Genomic DNA, 21,484 nt, shown 5'->3' with positions numbered 1-21,484 from the left:
GAACCGGAGATGTGTTTCAAGCCACATTTCAGCAATAACATTAAGACCCACCGACTTCCATTTCCATAGTATTGCCCAATTCTGTCCCTGCCTCAGCTCATTCGCTGCTGAAAACCTCACGGAAGCCCTTGCTCCTTCTTGCCTTGACTGTTCTGACACATCAGGAAGCTGACCTCCCATCGTCCAGCCTTATAACTTGGGATCATCAAAAAAAATGCTGCTGCCCACGTGTTACCTTGCATCAAGCCATACATTACCCTGTCTTGGCTCGAATTAATAAATGCCTCCATTTTAAAGGCCTCACTCAAACTTTCAAATTCTTCCATGGTCTCACACCTTCCCGTTGCTGTAATCTCCTCCAACACCACAATCCTCCAAGCCATCTATAATCCTCTAATTCTGGCCTCTTCAGCCTTCCTGAATTTAATTGTTACCACTGGGAGCCATGCTTCCAGGTTAATGTTTGGAACTCTAGAAACCCCTTCCCTCAATCTCTCTCCCTCCAAGAGCAAAGTATCAACTTAACTCTGTGCAAACAGAAGCCCATTATAAAATTGTGTCATTCTTTTCCACCTTTTGAGACATTTCTGTGATCAATCCTTTAGTCATCTGTCTTAATATCTCATGTGGCTTGATATCAGTGAAGAGGAGCTTGGGATGTTCTGTTACATGCTATATAAACACAGGCTGTTGTTATAAAAGCAGTATTGAAAATGTAATGGAATGGTAAATGAAGGACCTTTCTATCATTCAATCTCTCAGGCTCGCATTGCACACATTTCTTGTACAAATCAAAGATCATTAAGTTCTCCAAATTAATGTTCCTCATGTAAACTGATAAATTGATTAATTAGCTCATCACTAAATTATTGTTTACAGGTTTCTGCTGTGTGCAAAACACATACTGTAGGCATCGACAATCAAACTGTCATATGCAAATAAAACACACCACTTCTTTCTTGGGTTACATTTTATCATAAATTTTATATATTCATATTATGGGGGATTTATTTTATTAAAGTAAATATTCAAATATGTTTCAACTGAATAATTGATCATTCCAATGGCTACTTAAATCAGTTTGTTTGATATAATTATATCAATGGCCTCACATGAACAGACATTTTGATGCACTGATTAATTCCCAGCAGTGACTTCAATTGATTATAACAGCAATGTACCAAAGCTAACAGATTTATTAAGGTGGTATAACACTGGTTCATGGATTTTAACTTATAAAACTAACTTGATTGCTAATGGGTTACGGTACGTTTAAAAAAGATGTGTTTATGAACAGGAACTCATTTGAAACACAATGAAAACTGACCAATCATATCAGGTAGCACACGTGGTTCACAAGTCTCTAAAATCGTCTTAGGGGTGTATTAAAAGGACTAGTTTGTTGATATACAAAGTGAAACTCTAAATCCAGGGTTAGTTCCAATTCTGAGTTGGTAACCATTACTGGTGTACATAGGTTTTAAATAAGCTGCCCAGATGTGGCATGGCACACCTCTGGTACAGGTGGAACTTGAACCAGGCCTTATAGCTCAGAGGTAGGGGCACTGCCACTGTTCCACAAGCACCACTACCATGATCAGTGTAACTTGGTGCCAAGTCTGGGTTTAAATGGTGGTCCCCCTGCATGCTTGCGCAAGCTCATCTTAAGCAAAGATTATTTTGAAATTTTAAGTGAACACAGTTACAGAATTCCTTCCTATTCAATGGAGCTCAATTTGAAGCTTGCAGCAAAACTAGACATGGCCCAGATGGAGTTGATTCTTCAGCCACTGGTTTCAGGTCATTTCCTGCCATATAATTGTGATTGTCTATCCTCTTTCTTTGCTTCTGCCAACAACATTTTTCTTCCTCTAACTGACCCGAGGGTTCATCTGTTTTGCTTCCCTCTTCCAGGACAGTACCTGGCTTCTGGAAAAAGTGGGAAGTCTACATACTGTGACAGTAAGGGCAGATTACATAGGACATACTGCATTGATCACAGGCCCTTCTACTGTCCACAATTTTTGGTTTCAGTTAATAATTCACATTGAAAGACTCTCAGATAACCAAAGAGAGTGGGAACTATCATCCATTTGGAGATTCCATCACTGCTTAACATGTCAAGCTTCCAATCAGGGAACACACTGACTCTCAGTTTACAAACTGATCCAGTTTCGAGGCCACAGATTGATTGTATCATTGGAGTTATGGTGGGAACTCTGAATGAATATGCACAAAGGAAAGAGAGTAAAATGATCTCATTGACAGAATTTATGGCAAAAATCAAGCATTGTTCAAACTTGTAATGTAACCCATTGAGGTAGAGAAAAACTAAATGAATTCATTCATAACATTTCATTTTCAGATTATCACTAACTAACAAAGACTTTTTACAATCTCAAGAAAGCTCTTGCGTTGTGTGTCTGCCAGTAATTACTATACACAATTAAGTAGTGCCTCATCTATTCTTTGGAAGCAAGATAAATGTTAACATTTTATACAGAGGAAGATTAGGCAAGATAAAGTAGGTGGTAGACAAGGAAGAGGTACAGACAGTTATTATTGCTGGAGTTCGAACAAAAAGCTTGCTATATTCATGGCAGCTTATTTTAGGCTTTTAAGTTATGGGAAAGAAATGGAAGAGGCATTCTGTACACAGATTAGAAAGATGAGCAGGACTAAAAATGTGTCTGTTCCAGGCAATTTTAGTCATGGAATTGAACTCATAGCAGTGGTCACAGCATGATGCATTTTAAAGTACATCTAAGAGAAAGGGACAAAATAATACAAGAGTGACAGCTAAGCTTGAGCACAGTAGACCATGGAGAAAAGTACAATGTTGTTAAAAAGAACCTTGCAATGATTAAATCTGTTTTAAATGAAGGACACGGTTCAGAGGGATCAATGCTAATTCCTAGTGGGAAACTGTAGGAGTCAATTAGTTTACCGCATACAGAAGAGGAAGCCTTTGTATGATATAATGGTCCCGAAAAGATTAATGTCCAAGACTACATTAAATTCCACCCAATCTGACGATGTCGTACAGTCTTAGGGAAATGAGGAATCCAGCTCAAGTTCCCAATGGAAACAATGAAATCATAATTATCTCCTGATAAAATTAGTTATCACATCTAATTACCTGATGTCACTGTATCCAAAGCTGCCGTGCAGCAAACTTAATCTTGTTTTTAACAGACGTGCCTTTTTTCATTAAGACTCACGAGTGATTCATACTTTACCACTCTAACCACCAAATAGAATCTTAGACCCAAATAGAAAGGAGGAAAGTTATCTACGGTGCACTGATAATGTCCCTAACTCTGACCCAGGAGACTCGGGTTCAGTTCCCTCTTGCTCCAGCGATGTTTCGCAACATGTCCGAACAAGTTGATTGGAAAGGAGAAAAAAGAACAAAGAACTGTCGATGCTGGAAACCTGAAACAAAAACAAACTTTTCTGAAAAATCTCAGCAGGTCTGGCAGCATTTGTGGAGAGAAACCACAGTTAGCGTTTCAGGTCCAGTGGTCCCTTCTTCAGAACACTCAATTCAAAGAAGAGTGGCTGGACCTGAAGCTTTAACTGTGTTTTCTCTCCACAAATGCTGCCAGACCTGTTGAGATTTTCCAGTAATTCCTGCTTTTGATTAGAAAGGAGATTTGGTAACAATAATTTAACTTATTTATTCGGTAAGTTCCCATTAATTGTTTGATTTGTTACAATGTCCCATCAGAGATGGTCTAACTTGTTTAAGGTTTTATTTAAAAGAGTGAAAAGGAACATTAGCCCTGGGAATGATATTTTGATTTGATTTGATCAGTTTCCTTTTAAGTTTCCACTGACCTCTTGACTTTTTGTAACAGTGCCTCACTTAGGGACCATCTAAACCATTAATTGTTTATCTCTTCAGAAGGGTAGGAGGATTGATGTCAGCCATCTACCCCAATCTATTAGGAATTGATTCTGCAGAACATACAACAGAAAGCAGACCCTCCTCCTGCTCCTCTGATGCTGCTTGGCCTGCTGTGTTCATCCAGCTCTACACCTTGTTATCTCAGATTCTCCAGCATCTGCAGTTCCTACTATCCCTACACAATAGAGAGCAGTGTGATTTTTATGTCTGAACCATGCGCCTCAGTGCGACCTGTTGACATCCTGGTAGATGTAGAATAGGAAGTATCTCATAAAGAAATGGTTACTTCCAGTCCTAGGGAGGCCTAGACTTTCCTTCCCAGAGGAGCAGGTCTATAAACTGCAGCACTTTACAGTGTATTACAGAGCTGTTAAACATTTACACAGGACACTTAGTTTATTCTCAGTGGCAGGGAAAATATTAGAACTTAAAGCTAAGCATGAACAGAACATCACCAACCGCAAGCTCCCCTCCAAGCCACACACCACCCTGACAGGGAGCCATATTAACATTTCCTCACTGTTTCTGAGCCAAAAACCCAGAACTCCCTCCTGTGGGAACCTGTAGGGCATCCTAACACCACACGATCCACCATCACCTTCTCAAGGGCAACTTGAGTGGACAATAAAAGCTAGCCGAGCCAGCACTGTCGACAATCCATGTACAAAATAAACTAAAAAAGTAAAAGTAAGATACACCTAGGAGAAGACAAGATTGTGATTAAAAAGGAAACACATATCGACCCATCCTAAAGGCCCTCCACTTCTTCCTGTCCCGCAGGCCCAAACAGTCTCCCTCCACTGACCCCCTCATCCACTTAGCTGAACTCCTCCTCACCCTTAACAACTTCTCCTTCAATTCCTCTAATGTCCTATAGACAAAGGGGGTGGCCATGGGTACCCGTTTGGGCCCAAGCTATACCTGCCTCTTTGGAGGATACCTGGAACAATCCGTCTTCTGTACCTACACTGGCCCCAAACCCCACCTCTTCCTCCGTTACATTGATGACTGTATCGGCGCCGCCTCACGCTTCCATGAGGAGCTTGAACAGTTCAACCACTTCACCAACACCTTCCAACCCAACCTTAAGTTCACCTGGACTATCTCTGATACCTCACTCTCCTTCCTGGACCTCTCTGTTTCCATCTCTGGCAACCACCTAGAAAGTGATATCCATTTCAAGCCCACCAACTCCCACAGCTACCTGGATTACACTTCCTCTCACCTGCCTTCCTGCAAAAATTCCATCCCCTATTTCCAATTCCTTCGCCTCTGCCACATCTGCTCCCAAGATGAGGCATTCCGCTCCCGGACAACCCAGATGTCCTCGTTTTTCCGAGGACTGCAACTTCCCCTCCACATGGTCAAAAACGCCCTCGACCGTGTCTCCCGCATTTCCAGCAACTCATCCCTCACACCCGCTCCCCACAATAAAACCCAAAACAGAATCCCTCTCATCTTCATGTACACCCCACCAACTTCCGGATCCAACGCATCATCCTCCGACACTTCCGCCATCTGCAATCTGACCCCACTACCAAAGACATCTTTCCCTCCCCATCCTTATCTGCTTTCCAGAGGGACCACTCTCTCCATGACTCCCTTGTCCACTCCACCCCCACCACACCCGACACTTTCCCCTGCAACCGGAGCAAGTACTACACCCGCCCCTATACCTCCCCCCTCACCCCCATCCCCGGCCCTAAAAAGACCTTCCACATCGAACAGATCCACATCTGCTAATGTGGTAAACTGTATCTGCTGTTCCCAATGTGGCCTCTTCTACATTGGGGAAACCAAGCAGTAGCTTGGGGATCACTTTGTGGAGCACCTGCGCTCGGTTTGGAACAGACAACTGCACCTTCCAGTTGGAAACCATTTCAACTCACCCTCCTTGGACGACATGTCTATCCTGAGCCTCCTGCAGTGCCACAACGATGCCACCCAAAGTTTGCAGAAACAGCATCTCATATTTTGCTTGGGAACCCTGCAGCCTAATGGTATCAATGTGGACTTCACAAACTTCAAAATCCCCCTCCCCCAACCACGTGCCAAAACCAGCCCAGCTCGTACCCGCCTCCCTAACTTGTTCTCCCACCTAAAGTCCCACCCCTATCTCCTACCTACTAGCCCAATCCCACCTCCTTGACCTGTCCATCCTCCTTGGACTGACCTATCCCCTCCCTAATTCCCCACCTACACTCAACTTTACTGGCTCCAACCCCGCCTCCTTGACCTGTCTATCTCCTCTCCACCTATCTTCTCCTTTATCCACCAACTATCCACCTCCCCCCCTCCCCATTTATTTCAGAACCCCCTTCCCCTCCCCCATTTCTGAAGCAGCGTCTAGGCCCGAAACGTCAGCTTCCTGCTCCTCTGATGCTGCTTGGCCTGCTGTGTTCATCTAGCTCGACATCTTGTTATCGCGACACATCCTTACTTTTCATATCCTTTCAGTGCCATTATGTACATGCAGGGCAAACCTCTACAGTGAAGTGGAGATGACAACCTACTGATATAATCACTAGTATATTTACCCTGAGACCCTGGTAATGTTCTGGGGACCTAGGTTCAAATCCCACTATGGCTGATTATGGAATTTGAATGAAATAAAAATCTGGAATTAAGAGTCGAAGGACGACCACGAAACTGTTGTCAATTGTCAGGAGAACCCATTTGGTTCCCTAATGCCCAATAGGGAAGGAAACTGTTGCCCTTAACTTGTCTGACACATGGCTCCAGACACACAGCAATATGGTTGACACTTAACTGTCCTTTCCGCTTTTAGCGACGGGCAATAAACGCTGACCTGGCCAGTGATGCCCACATCCCAAGAATGAATTAAAAAACAACCTTCTACTCTCTGACAACTTCGTGTTATTTACAAACTAACCTCACAAAATCTCTGTTACTGATAACAAAGTGTGGGGCTGGATGAACACAGCAGGCCAAGCAGCATCTCAGGAGCACAAAAGCTGACGTTTCGGGCCCGGGCCCTTCATCTCTGTTACTGACGCTGCGACTTAACTCGCACCGTCCACTGAGTGAACTCTCCCAACCACACCTCTCAATCAGCAGTTTCAAAAGGTATTGAAAAGGCGGAATTTGGTTCTTTGTTTGGTATGGGCGAGCAATATTCTAGCACTATTCAACAAGCCTGCTTGCAGTCTCACATGCAGCTTTCTGAAGCAACATACAGGGGTCTCCTGATTAAACTGGGACAGTTGAGAGGTATGCTCGCAGCTAATTATTTCCTATGTAGGCTTTTGAGGGTCCTCCCAAAATTGGGAGTTTTGAATTATTACCTGCTCTTCTTCTTCGCTGCCTGTCCCACCTAAAGTCAAGGAGCTATGATTCTTGTAAGGGTCAGAGTACTGTGGGATGGAATTAGGAAAAGGTTCAGTCAAAGATAGGAAATGAAAATGGACAAAATGACAGAATAAAAAACTGAAAAAATTGCTCGTTTTTTCAATCGGACATAGCTTTGAGAGAACGTACAAAAAGAAATTGCTTAGAAAGTAAATTTCTGAAAATAGCAAAAACGTACAACATAATGTGGTTATGGTGGTTTACCAAGATAGGCTCAAAGTGCTGAGGTTCCACACTTTACAGAAGCAGAGACCTACAGGTAATTTGACTGAACTATACAAGATGAAGAAGCAATTAGATTGAATAGTGCGAGATCTTGTTTCAACAAAATAGATTAGAATGACAAGGAATCACAAGTTCAAGCCAGGGCATATCAGAACTAGGTTAGACATTACATGTTCTTCTGCTCCCAGAAAATAGTGAAACTGTGGGACAGTCTGTCAGCTCATACAATGACAAGGATTGACTGAATTCCTTCAAGCTAGGGTTGGATAAGTCTCTGGCTGGGTTAGATATCACCTTTTAAAAATACATACAGTTCAATATCACTGGTCTTTTGTAATCTCATATTTAAACAACTTTTCTTTTCATTTTCAACTCTATTTATAAGATCCATGACCTTTGTAGTGTAAGATCCGAGGTGGTTCTGGAGTTGGCTAGAACACTTTTTCTTCCAACTTGAAATTCTCCTTACCTTCTTTGCCCTGCCATGAACAGTGCATTTTTTTTCCAAAAATCTCTCTCATTGAAATCTATATTTGCTAAATGAAATATCTCATTAAATGTTTGCCACTGGATCTTGACCAACTTATCGGTTAACCTAATTTCCCAGTTCAGTTTGGCTATTTCTGTCTTCATACCATCTAATGACTCATATTTAAGTTTAAAACACTTTTCTTTCCCTCTAGCTGAAGTTAATCACATTATGATCAGCATCATCTAGGGACAGGTATTCCTATGATACCCCTTACCTTTGGCTGACTCTAGAATATGCTGTACAAAGGATTGATCTTAAAACCCACATTGTTACCTCGTTAAAATAGTATCAGAGATAATGGGAACTGCAGATGCTGGAGAATTCCAAGATAATAAAATGTGAGGCTGGATGAACACAGCAGGCCAAGCAGCATCTCAGGAGCACAAAAGCTGACGTTTCGGGCCTAGACCCTTCATCAGAGAGGGGGATGGGGAGAAGGAACTGGAATAAATAGGGAGAGAGGGGGAGGCGGACCGAAGATGGAGAGTCAATGGGAGAGAGATTCCCTGAGGTTGGTCCGGAGGGAGGAGGGTAACTTCTTCAGGTGGGCTTCGCAGTGAGGTTAAAATAGTATCAGAGATACCCTCCTCCCTCCGGACCAACCTCGGGGAATCTCTCTCCCATTGACTCTCCATCTTCGGTCCGCCTCCCCCTCTCTCCCTATTTATTCCAGTTCCTTCTCCCCATCCCCCTCTCTGATGAAGGGTCTAGGCCCGAAACGTCAGCTTTTGTGCTCCTGAGATGCTGCTTGGCCTGCTATGTTCATCCAGCCTCACATTTTATTATCTTGTTACCTCCGCCAATTGGATTCACTTAACTGAAACAGATTGCCAGCATGTCACACTGTCACCAATGGGCCAGGAATATTCATTCCAGTATTTCCCTTTGTTCAATACAAAGGCCATGCTCCATTTTGCAGCAAAATGCCTTGCTGGATTAAGAACACAGAGCTGACGGGGAGGTTGGAACAATCAATTTAGGCCCCTCTGATGTTAATCTGAAGTACTCCTTGGAGCATACTTTGGGTGAGGTCTTACAATAGCGTTTCCATCAATGAGAAATGGTGAAAGTGACAAGGAAGCAAGGCTTTACTATGACTGCACTTCGGATATTAAATGCACTTCACACAAATACTGATTAAAATAATTATATTCTGGTATGTATTCCACCTAAAATGCATACAGTAACTTTACATTCTAACATGAAAAGCAAACTGATAAGTGACTTGGATTTTGTTTGCAGCTTCTGAAACCTCATTTTATGTTACTTATTCTGAAAACATAGAGATGAGTTACATGAAGAACTGAACTCCCCATCCCAACTAAAAAAGCTATTAATAGAACCCTAGCCAATCAGAGTTTGGCACTTGCCCAGTTCTTCAGACATGCAGCCTGGCTCACTACGGTATGTGGAGCTGGAAAGTCCTGATGAAGGGTTTTGGCTCAAAACATTGACTTCCCTGCTCCTTGGATGCTGTCTGACCTGCTGTGCTTCCCAGTCCCATATTACTTGACTCTAGCTTCCAGCATGTGCAGTCCTTAATGCGTCCAGCTCATTAAGTTATGTTTGGGAGTCTCGCCAGGCACCAAGCTGACAGACCCCTTTAAGGGAACTCACGGTTCAGAGGCCACGGAGACAGGGGAGGGGAGTGGCGAAAGGTGGTAGGAGGACTTTCTGCAGTGGGGTAAAACCGTGGAGCTCTCCAATGAGCTCAGTAGGCCTGTACACGAAAGATCCTCCAATGGCTGCCAGTAGACTGCACAGGGAAAAGCAAATGGTCAATAAATACTCTCTTAAAGGACTACTAGTGGGCAGACCACCCGACACTACTGCTGCTAAGATCCAGTTATGGTCAGGGCAAGGATGGGCAGAAGGGCAGCAGACGTGCTGTCCACTTGATTTAATGAGCCTCCCCATCTTGTGTCAAATCAAGCCCAGAATATCTAGTGATTAAGTACACCCTTGATTTCCTGCTATGCAATTATTTTAATCGTGTGGGGCTGGATGAACACAGCAGGCCCAGCAGCATCTCAGAAGCACAAAAGCTGACGTTTCGGGCCTAGGCCCTTCATCAGACCCGAAACGTCAGCTTTTGTGCTCCTGAGATGCTGCTTGGCCTGCTGTGTTCATCCAGCTTCACACTTTATTATCTTGGATTCTCCAGCATCTGCAGTTCCCATTATCTCTGATACAATTATTTTAATCGACCTGTTTAGTCCCGTTATGGCATACCTCTGGAGCAGGTAGAACTTGAATACGGGCTGCCCGGTACAGAGATAGGGACACTGCCACTTCACCACAACAGTACCCTTTCTTGCCATAGATACCAAGGCTCCTCATTTGTACCACACATGTGCCTTTATACATTCCAGCCTCTTGGGGATCCAAATTAATCAATCAATAAAGAATGTACTTCCATAATTTGGCACTCCTCTCCTTGTAGCAACCCAAGAGGAAACTGGCCGTGGTATAATTCCAGTTCCTGGTTTTGGCCCATGTAAAGCCACTGTTTAGGGCATGAGGACATGGTATGCACATGCCCAGTCTGCACTCCCATTTATTTAGGTGAAGTGCTTTTCATCCCGGAATAGTTTCATTTTAATTCACTCACAGGATGGGTGCGGGCTGACTGAGCCAGCATTTATGGTGTGTCCCTAGAGGTAATGCTAAGCTGCCATCTTGTGAACTGATGCAGTCCACTGCTGGGTAGACCCACAATGCCCTGGGGGGAGGGGGCTGGAATTCTGATAGTACTTATTGGACCCTTCAGTATAAAAATTTATTTTGTTGCTCAAAACTGGTTGTGAGAGGCATAAAAAAATGAAATAACCTCCCACAGGAACGGATGCCTCTGGTGCTGACTCTAACACAGGATCTCCCCTGTTCTGGCAAAGGCCCAGTACCTAGTTTGAGTGACAATGGAGGTACATTGTAACAAAAGCTAGTAGCTAGGAGCATCTGTCTGTACTTAACAGAAACTGGGGAACAAATAAAAAACTGGGAATTAAATAATGTAAGATGCATTAAAAGGCACAAATATGTTTATTGAAAATTCAATTAAATTCAACTTTTAAAAAAATGGACTAGGACACATGCAACCTCCTGGAGAGATGCAGACTGGAGCCAACTGATGAGTTCTACTATGTTGTAGCAAGAAATTATTTAGCAACGCATAATGTAATTAAGTAGCTCTTCCTCTTTATATTGTTCATTCAACATGTTAATCATATTCTTACTGAAAGAAAATGATGCCAGAAATGCAAAGCAGCTGCCAATACCTGACAAGTGAAAAGACAACTTAATGATGCGAGTCGAGACCTTCTGTTCTCATTAAAGGTTTCGATTCAAATTTGTCATTTCTTTTTGAAAATGGACAGTTTGTAATTTGCCTTTGGTCTGCTTTAAATTTGGAATTTACAGTGGGGAGGTGTAAGGCTTCACGTGACACCGTCCCCAGGTTGTACCATTTTCTCTCTGTGTCGGTTAACTGTCCAAGACAAATCTTTGCATCATTTTAAAGGCAAACACACTTACTTTCTCAGTGAAAGCACTGGAATAGTTTTGACAGCAAAATGAGTGACAATGGATCAGCTGTCCATTATATGCCTCTCCTTATTTTCAGAGATGGAAGTCGGGTTGTAAAATTGCGGCTGATCAGAATTTTCCCATTTCACACTACCTTGAAAATGACCCCCACCTTGATTCCCAGTAGTGGCACTGTTTCATTGATAAGCCACTCAATCTCTTGTGATTACACAATGTAATAGAAAAAATGACTTCAGGAACAGATCCTCCCAATTAGGAGTAATGCACACATCCTGGTCTTCTAGGATGCACTCCCTGAAAGCATTATTTCCCACTGGGAGTGCTGGATCACATAGCCATTGCTTAGTCGTCTTGTTATTGCATTTAAAATTATTTGAATAATCAGACATTGAGAGCTTTGTACCTTGGTTAAGTAGCTCGGTGTTGAGATTTCATGAAGAGGGGAGCTTTGTGGAGGACTCTGAGGTAATCCATCGTCTTCAGAACTAGCACCAGCATCATCCATCTTTGGTGCTGGAATCAATGTTGGGGGTGGTCCCACTTTAACGTTTTGCTGTACCTTTAACTGCAACACATATAAAAAGAAATTTATTTTGATTTTGTTTTAAGAATTAAATGTTGGATTATCAGCAAGAGCCCTGACTGGCCTATTGTTATATGTTTCACTGCCCTCACAAACATCTTTTAATCAGTTACAGTCAGTTGTACATGAAAGCTGATCAATCACAGACCCACTCTTAAGTAAAACTGTTCAAAGTGAATAGTGGCCATGAACACTCCGCCATTGTTATGTTCAGTGATGGTGGATCAAGAATAAGGGAGGTAGATTCTGTATAAAAGAAAGTTCAGACTTTATTAAAGGCCTTTGATGTCTTAGTTTGGTTGTTCCCACTAGCTATCTTACACATCTTGAACAAGTGGGATGGATTTGATCATGTGTTAAACATTATACACATGACTGCACAGCAGTCATGAAGATTAATGAGAAAAAACCTTTGACCCTTTTTGAGATCCTGAAGTTTACATTCCTTTTGATAAGCTTGCTTTGGTGCCTTGAATTCAGAACCAAAACACACAACCCATTTCGCATTATTTGTAGCAGCATGCAGAGATGGACTGTAATGACTCCTGTTCTAAGCCGATCAGCCAACATGTAGCCTTCAGTGGATTTAATTCAAAGTGCATATAATTATTATAGCTGGACAGCAATTAAGATTAAAAAAATCAAAGTTGGTTAAAATCAAAACAGTGACACACAGTAATTCTTTCTAGATGTTTAAGAGACAGCCCTGCATTTAACCGTCACCACAAAAGGGTCTCCCGCCTGCATTTTCAGTGTCACAACTTCAGAGTCGTTAAAAAGTGGGCAGAACCCAATTCCAGGTCCCCCCCCTCACTGCCAGTACTACCAACCTTTGTTGGCATGGGAGAAGGTGCATATAGCCAGCTGACCTGGTCATCACAGGGATAGGTGTCTCTAAGCAATCCCTGACAATTTTTAAAATGTGAGGCTGGATGAACACAGCAGGCCAAGCAGCATCTCAGGAGCACATTGACCGTCTCATTGACACGCCAGTAGGGTTTCTAAGAACATTAGTTTTTTCAAAAGAAGATTTGTAAATAGCATTTGTGAGCAGTTCTGCACATGCAATCATTACTGTGTAGCTGATCAGTTCTTCACAAAGTACACAGTGAATGGGCATGGAAAGGCCCTAATTTGGCAATAGACTGGCATGAGGTCAAGGGACCACAAGGGTATAAATTGGTATTGAGGCTGCATGGGGAGTTGGTAGAGGTAGGGTGTGAGGGCTAGAGGGCCCAAAATATCACAATGCATGGGGCAAAGGTCAGTCTTTTAACTGATCCATCTCAGCACTTTTCCTTGTGCTCCTGAGATGCTGCTTGGCCTGCTGTGTTCATCCAGCCTCACATTTTATTATCTTGGAATCTCCAGCATCTGCAGTTCCCATTATCCCTGACAATTTTTGTCAGGTTTTGTCAACCCCTCCATGACTTGCTGCTCATGGCCTTCAGAGTGATGGTGAAAGAGGTTTTGGTACAGTTTTGTTATATCCTGCTGCTATGCTTTATTTCAGGCAGATCACCTGCCTTCACTACCTCTCCCCTCCCAGAGGCATGACGGCTCTCAGGTTAAACTCACTACTTTTCTCTAATGAATCAGCAGCCCTATGGTCTGACAAGACTGTGATCACTTTATTTTACTGTTAAATTACATACAGACACAATAGGCCTTAACATAATGATGGCATGTGTGGAGCTACTCGAAAAAGTACAAAATGAGACTTTCCTGAGAGCCCAGAGTCATAAAAAGTATTATCTCAAAAGGTGTTCTGTTTTGACTGCTGGAGAGAATTGTTGTCTTTGCTTGGTTGATGTCTGATTCCTGTGATATATTTTATCAAGGTCTCAAATGTTTAATGTTTATTTGTACAAGATTAAGAGTTGTGACATGCTTGAAACCACTGCTATTGATACTGTAATTGACCGTCTCATTGACACGCCAGTAGGGTTTCTAAGAACATTAGTTTTTTCAAAAGAAGATTTGTAAATAGCATTTGTGAGCAGTTCTGCACATGCAATCATTACTGTGTAGCTGATCAGTTCTTCACAAAGTACACAGTGAATGGGCATGGAAAGGCCCTAATTTGGCAATAGACTGGCATGAGGTCAAGGGACCACAAGGGTATAAATTGGTATTGAGGCTGCATGGGGAGTTGGTAGAGGTAGGGTGTGAGGGCTAGAGGGCCCAAAATATCACAATGCATGGGGACAAAGGTCAGTCTTTTAACTGATCCATCTCAGCACTTTTCCTTTTAGTGCTTTTCCCCTGAACTAGAGGCCCATATTACTACAGCCTTACCCTGTAGTGCAGAAAAAGACCCAAGAAACTTGTCATGACAGTCAACAAGCCAGCCAAGGGAGATATTCTTCACTCAGGATCTCAGCCCAGTAAGTCAACAGTAGCCTCTGCTACCAGAGGCTGTCCTGGCTCTTTCTGTTCTGCTGTGAGTTATTTTCCTCATGGAGTGAGATGGGGGAGGGGAGCAGATTTTGCAGGAGATAAGGGTGGGTGGCACAGTGAGTGAGGACACAGGGTACGTCTGGTCAGGGGTTTAGGGTGGGTGAAAGTCAGCGAAGGAAGGTGTTACAGGGAACAGCAAGAGTGGTAGAGCAGGGGAGATGGGTACAATAACAGAGATAAAGTGCAAGGTATCAGAGATAAGATGGTGACACTTACTCTGGGGAAGGGGAAAAGGACAGTGACAGTCTTCCTACAGTGCTGGGCATTCCTCCAAGAGTCCCACTTGACACTGCTCCAACCTGGGTGGCAACCTCTGGCCAGGCTGGCATGGCCCAGTGCTATGGCCTTCACTGCTGGTTCTGAAGAAGGAGAGGTCCCACATTGGCAACATCCTGTCCAGTATAATCTCCAAGTCTGTGAAACAAAGTGATTTCCCCCTGTCTGCCACGTCCATGGCAAATGTCAGCAACAGTGCTGGGTGGCTCCGGGCTGACAGTGCCCATCAAGATGCACAGCAGGCTTTCAAAGATGGCACAAGCACAAGGAATGTCACATTTTGGCCGATACCTGCTGAATCGCAAGTTGTTCTGGGACCAGGGCATGGTCAGGCGGGGCATAAAATTGGATGCGAGACACAGCTTAGGGGTGTTGTAGAGAAACAATGAGGCACTTTTCATAATATATTGTGAGAAATCTCACGAGCCTCACTGCGAAAACTCTCAAAAACTCAACGCAATACTGACTTGGCCAATTAAAGGGATGGTTGGGAGCAGGTGGAAGAGCAGGAGGAGCAGAACAGATCAGAAAGATTGCAGTTCTAACAGAGTATATGCTGCATAGTAACATCTGAACTACCGGTCAGCTGAAATTTTCCAGTCTAAAATTGACAGGTTTTTAATTTGTTGGAGATTTAAAAATGCTTTTAAAATCGATGATCCTACTATAGTCTGCAGAGTAGTAAGGGAACTCCCAATATCCCAGATTGGGAGAATAAACAGGGAAGGATAACGTCACCTCTAAAAAGGACTTATGTCAGTAAAGTGAAATTCTGAATGTTACCCTACACAAGGATCTACCAGTTTCTGATCTCACCACAGCTTCCCACACATCTAATCCTGACAGATGTTTACCGACTGTAACACATGGGTGCTCAGTCAACATGGAAGTTCACTTTAACTTTTATTAAATATCTTGTCCTCACTGGATGAACTTTTACAGGACACTGGGTTAAGTCAACCAGTGGAGGACAAATTCCAAATGATGTGGTTGCATATTCTACTGCACTTTGAGTAGCTGCAGGTTTGCTATTGGATGGAACGACCACCAGGAGAATTTAGGAGCACTAATGATTTAGTGATAATTCAGTCACGAAAACACTGATGCAGGCTGTTTGGTTTCGCATTGATATTGATATTAATAAAGATCTTATATAGCAATGTGACATAACGAGTCTAATAGTACTGTATTCTAGATGTGGCTGTATAAAGATTAGATAAGATTCTCTACAGTGTGGAAACAGGCCCTTCGGCCCAACAAGTCCACACCACCTCTTGGGAGCATCCCACCCAGACCCATCCACCTATAACCCACACACCCCTGAACACTATGGGCAATTTAGCATGGCCAATCCACCTAGCCTGCACATCTTTGGACTGTGGGAGGAAACCGGAGCACTTGGAGGAAACCCACGCAGACACGGGGAGAATGAGCAAACTCCACACAGACAGTTGCCGGAGGCTGGAATCGAACCGGGTCCCTGGACCGGTGAGGCTGCAGTGCTAACCACTGAGCCACCGTGCCGCCCTAAACCTGGTCAAGGTTTGCTCTCAAACTATTAGAAATTACATGACACCAGGTTATAGTCCAACAGGTTTATTTGAAAACACAAGCTTTCAGAGCCTCAGGCCTCCTTCAGGTGTTAGTGAGAGAGGAAGTATCGGACACAGAATTTATAACTGAAAGATCAAAAGGTTCATACTATTGATGAGGATGTACGAAACAAAGCTAAGATGCTGTTAAATCTTTAATCAGTTAGATGATCTAATCTAATTAATTAATATGTATATGTAAATTCCCGAATTCCTTTCGAGTCACTGTCCTGAGAGAATCAAAGGTTTCATCAGTGTAAAGAGGAGGTAACATTTTAAGTCAGACAATGTATGTTAGGTGTGAGACCTTCTTTACACTGATGAAACCTTTAGTTCTCTCAGGACCATGACTCGAAAGAAATTCAGGGATTTACATATACAAATTAATCAATTAAAACCTTCTAACTGATTAAAGATTTAACAGCATCTTGGGTTTGTTTAGTACATCCTCAATGGTGTGAACCTTTGATTTTTTAGTTATAAATTCTGTGCCTGATACGATCTCTCTCACTAACACCTGAAGAAGGACTGAGGTTCCACACTGTATTATCTCCGACTCCAGCATCAGCAGTTCTTACTATCTGTGAGGTTTTGAAATCTTGTATTTTCAAATAAACCTGTTGGACTATAAAGGTGGTATAACACAATGCCGAGCTGGATGAACACAGCAGGCCAGGCAGCATCAGAGGAGCAGAAAAGTTGACGTTTCGGATCAGGATCCGAAGAAGGGTCCTGACCCGAAACGTCAGCATTCCTGCTCCACTGATGGTGCCCGGCCTGCTGTGTTCATCCAGCTCTGCATCGTGTTACATGTGTGATTGTTGAAAGCTAATTCACCTGCAGTGTTTTATAAACACATGAATTAATATGTTTCTTGTCAAAGAATCAGACTTCTTTCGCTGCAAGTCCCTTTGTACCTCAAGTAATCTTTTAACATGAATTTCAAATAATCTTACGTCAGCCCTCTCAGCTATTTTCTCTGCAGGAGTGTGGCGGGGTGAGCGCCTACCTTTGTCAATAAGCATTATCCCAGGAGAATCATCAGGAGGCAAGCAGTTCATAAGTAAACATATTGGGAAATTACGTCAAAAGAAAACTGTCAATAAGGGCCATATAAATAATGCATTTGAGGTAATGCCCATATTTTTGTCAAATAGGGTCAGAGATTTTTTTTATTTTTCAAGCTTGAATATTGGCGAGGCTTGTACAGTTTATTTGATTAGTAGCTCAACATAATGCAGTAAAAAAAAAAGGGATGACATTACTGGGAAGTAGATCTGCCATAAGGATTAACATTGACATAGTAATCATGGCACGGCATAACTAATGTGAGTAAACTGCCTACGGGCCAGAGTCAATCTCCATTGTTGGATACCTACTTGTCCTCAGCTCAAGTTACAGATCACTGGGCGTTCAGAAATACTGATTGTGACAAATGGGGGAAATAACGGTAGGGTTATCAAAAAGTGTTCAGTGTTAGGTCATACCTCCACAGTGGTGATTTTATAACCATCTTTTAGGCAGTGATAGTATTGTTTGAATTGAACTAAAAAGCTACTGTTGCTGCATGGCTTTCCTGGAAATTAGAATATAAACTCATACCTGCTCCTAATCACTATTCAGTGACCCTTGATGGAAAGGACACTCATGAGAATGTGAAGCAAGGTTAGAAATGAGCTCTTTGGAAATGTTCCATGGACTAAAGAAGACTATTTTCTGACTGGCCTCACAATGGAGTCAGGCTATTTCTTTTTCAGGTCTCAGCTAAAGGAGGGGTCTGACCCACAGTACCACGGTCTCCACCATGGGTGGGGCAAGAAATTGACCACTGAGCCACCATAATCCACTGTTAGCACCATCCGATGCACACTGGCATACAGCAAACTGAACACCTCAAGCCCCTGCCAATGTGTCTAGCCTGTTGACATGGCAAGCACTTTTATACACAGACTGTCGACTGGAGCTATGGGCAGTGATGGTACAGGGTCCATACCTGAACAGGTTAATTAGAAGAAAATTCTCCAATTTCTTTCCAACGCGTGGCTGACCAGGAATCTTTCCCACTCCCACTGCCTGCCATTGTGTACGGTTGGAAGGATTCACAAGTTAATACGCAACCTGGTTTTGACTGCATTAAGGGCGACTCACTATGGTTATAATCCTTGGTACGGTCACCCAGGCAAACTTGCACACAAAAATAAATTAAATTATGTTTATGATGTTAAAGCATATGTTCATAGATATTACTTGATCATTACCTGTAAAGCTTTGATAGGTCCAGAGACACTCTCCTGGGAAAACACTCGTACAGGCTTAACAGGTTGCTGCACAGATGTGTCTGGGATGAAGATACTGTCGTGTGACAGGGCTCTAGTTCCCATGATAATTTTGTAAGCACTACAAGAGGAAACAAACAAGACTACTGTACCATATGCTGTAGCTACACAAAAAGTCAACAACATTGTGTTGAGATAATTTGTTCCATTTACAACATAGTTAATGGTCAGCAGAAGCTGTGTTGTATCATGGGAGTTCAACATTAGAATATTTGACAATGCTGTCGGCCACTAAACATTCATAGCTGAGCAAAATTCACTGTTAAATCCCTTTACCGTTAGTATTTTGAACACGTTTAAAGGCTAGGTGCTTTAAACTCTGACATTATGCTATTTTATGCAGTAGAAATCAAAATGCTGTAAGAAACACACAAAACCCACACAGGCCATATCAGGGTGGACAAAAACGCAATATCCAAAAATGATGAATACACCAACATCAAGATAAAGAGGATGCTGCTTGTTCTTGATTATTCCCGCGGCAATCTTTTCAGTCTCTGACAAAGTCCAAAAGCGATGTGATGATTCCGGAGACCAAACCCTCCAAAGCACTGCCCTGATGTATCACAGGGTACATTCCAGATGTTTTAACCATTCTCAGGAGGAAGCTTTGCAACTCGGGGAGACCGAAAGACGGCACGTTACAAAGAGCAGGTTTTCCACCCAACACAGCACCAAGGTGGTTTCTGGGGAAGGGGGAGGGAAGTGCAAGACAAAAGCAGGTCACAGAACCACTGCTGTATCCGGTATTAACAGCTCTTTCACAATATATATGAACTATTCTCAGAAAGAGAGCCAGAGACTTTGCATTCTCAGCTCCTCCACATTCATTGCAATTACTTTGTTAGTATTGTGGCAGAATTCCATATTTTATAAGCAGTCTTATTCTGCGAAAATTAAATTCATTTATCTAAATATAAACTTCAACCACATTAGAAAAATTAAATCAAATTACCAATTGCCCAAGTATCTAAATTTCAGTATGTGCTAATTAAGTAACCATCAACTATCCTTTTGCATAACCAATGATGCGGTTGAATGAAACCGAACGGAAACAGGGAAAATTTTCATCAAAAAGATGATGAATTCCATTTGAAGGGGTAAGTAGAAATGCGAAATGTATTACTTGCACTTTGATGAGAAAAGGGAATTCGTAGAATCCCTACAGTGTGGAAACAGGCCCTTTGGCCCAACAAGTCCACACCAACCCTTGGAGCATCCCACCCAGACCCATCCCCCCATAACGCACACACCCCTGAACACTACGGGCAATTTAGCATGGCCAATCCACCTAGCCTGCACATCTTTGGACTGTGGGAGGAAACCGGAGCACTCAGAGGAAACCCACATGGACACAGGGAGAATGTGCAAACTCCACACTGACAGCCCGAGGCTGGAAATGAACCTGGGTCCCTGGTGCTATCAGGCTGCAGTGCTAACCACTGAGCCACCATGCCGCCCCTTTGTTCTGGAACATATTGTTAAATAAAGAACAGCACAGACTCTTATGCAATTGAAGTAAGCAGTCTAAGCAGATTAAAGCAGGAATAGTTGGGTATAGTTATTGGTAAGTAACATAATTGTAAAAACATAAATGCAAACCTAATTCCAATTGGATGCAAAAGGAAAGACAGGCTGCTGTATGCAAAAATTCACTATTTTGTACACAGCCCAGTCCTGCTATTCATGATAAAGGCTGATAAAGAAGACAAAAGCACATGGGAGCCAGGCAAGTTGGATTCAAAATTGGCTGAGTGGTAGGAGGCAGAGGGTGGTGGTAGAAGGCTGTTTGTATGAGACTGCAGGCTGGTGATCAGTGGTGTACCACAGGGATCAGCGTTGAATCCCTTATTTGCTCCTGATATGGATAAATGATATAGAAGAAAACTCATTGCAGTTAGTTTGTGGGCATGAAAATTGGCCAAGCAGTTGACAGTGAGAAAGAATGCCTTAGGTTACAGGATATAAAACAGATTGGTCAGATAGGCAGGTCAATGGCAGATGAACTTTAACCTGATCAATGAGAGGTAATGCGCTTTGAAAGAAGCAACAAGACATGGTAGTACTCAAAAGAGGGATATAGCGGTGCTTCCCAACATCTCTCCTGGGCAGTCTGGCCCTAATTCTCAGACTATGCCCCTTAGTTCTAGAACATCCAACCAGTGGAAACAGTTTAACTTTATCTACCCAGTCTTTTCCTGACACTATCTTGAAGACTTTGGCCACATCACCCCTTTACCTTCTAAATTCTACAGAAAACAGGTCTGACTTTATCAGTCATGGCATAAAGTATAATAGCAGGGAGATTATGTTGGGCCTGTAGAAAACTTTGTTAAGGCAATGACTGGAATACAGTGTGAAGCTCTGGTCACCACACTATAAGGAGGATGTGATTGCACTGAGGGGCTGCAGATGAGGTTCCTCACCAGATTGCCTGGGATGGAGCAAGATTGGTTATGAAGAGAGGCTGTTTTCAATCAGGTATAGAAGGCTGACAGAGGAGCTGATTGAGGTTTGTAAGATTGTGAAGGACCTGGATAGATCGGACAGAAAGCAACTATTCCCCTCAGTTGGAGAGTCAACAACAAGGAGGCATAATTTTAAAGATGGAAAGTTCAGAGGGGAGTGAAGGATAAAATTTTCATCCAGAGGGTG

The 21,484-nt window shown here is 42.8% G+C and overlaps 1 protein-coding gene across 2 annotated transcripts in view; it reads right to left on the bottom strand.

Moving 5' to 3' along the window:
- LOC125453518 (CRACD-like protein) overlaps nt 1-21,484 on the bottom strand; it is a 103,457-nt gene that overhangs the window by 31,127 nt on the left and 50,846 nt on the right. For both annotated transcript variants that reach the window (XM_048533225.2, XM_048533224.2), the window contains exons 4-6: nt 18,752-18,890; nt 11,986-12,147; nt 7,216-7,284 (exon numbers count right to left, since the gene is read on the bottom strand). In XM_048533225.2, the coding sequence (XP_048389182.1) occupies nt 7,216-7,284; nt 11,986-12,147; nt 18,752-18,890 (370 nt within the window). The remainder of the gene's footprint in view (nt 1-7,215; nt 7,285-11,985; nt 12,148-18,751; nt 18,891-21,484) is intronic.

The sequence above is a fragment of the Stegostoma tigrinum genome, chromosome 6, assembly GCF_030684315.1.
Source record: "Stegostoma tigrinum isolate sSteTig4 chromosome 6, sSteTig4.hap1, whole genome shotgun sequence".
Lineage (NCBI taxonomy): Eukaryota > Metazoa > Chordata > Chondrichthyes > Orectolobiformes > Stegostomatidae > Stegostoma > Stegostoma tigrinum.
Note: the sequence above shows the minus strand (reverse complement) of the source record. Positions and strands in the feature narration are given on the sequence as shown.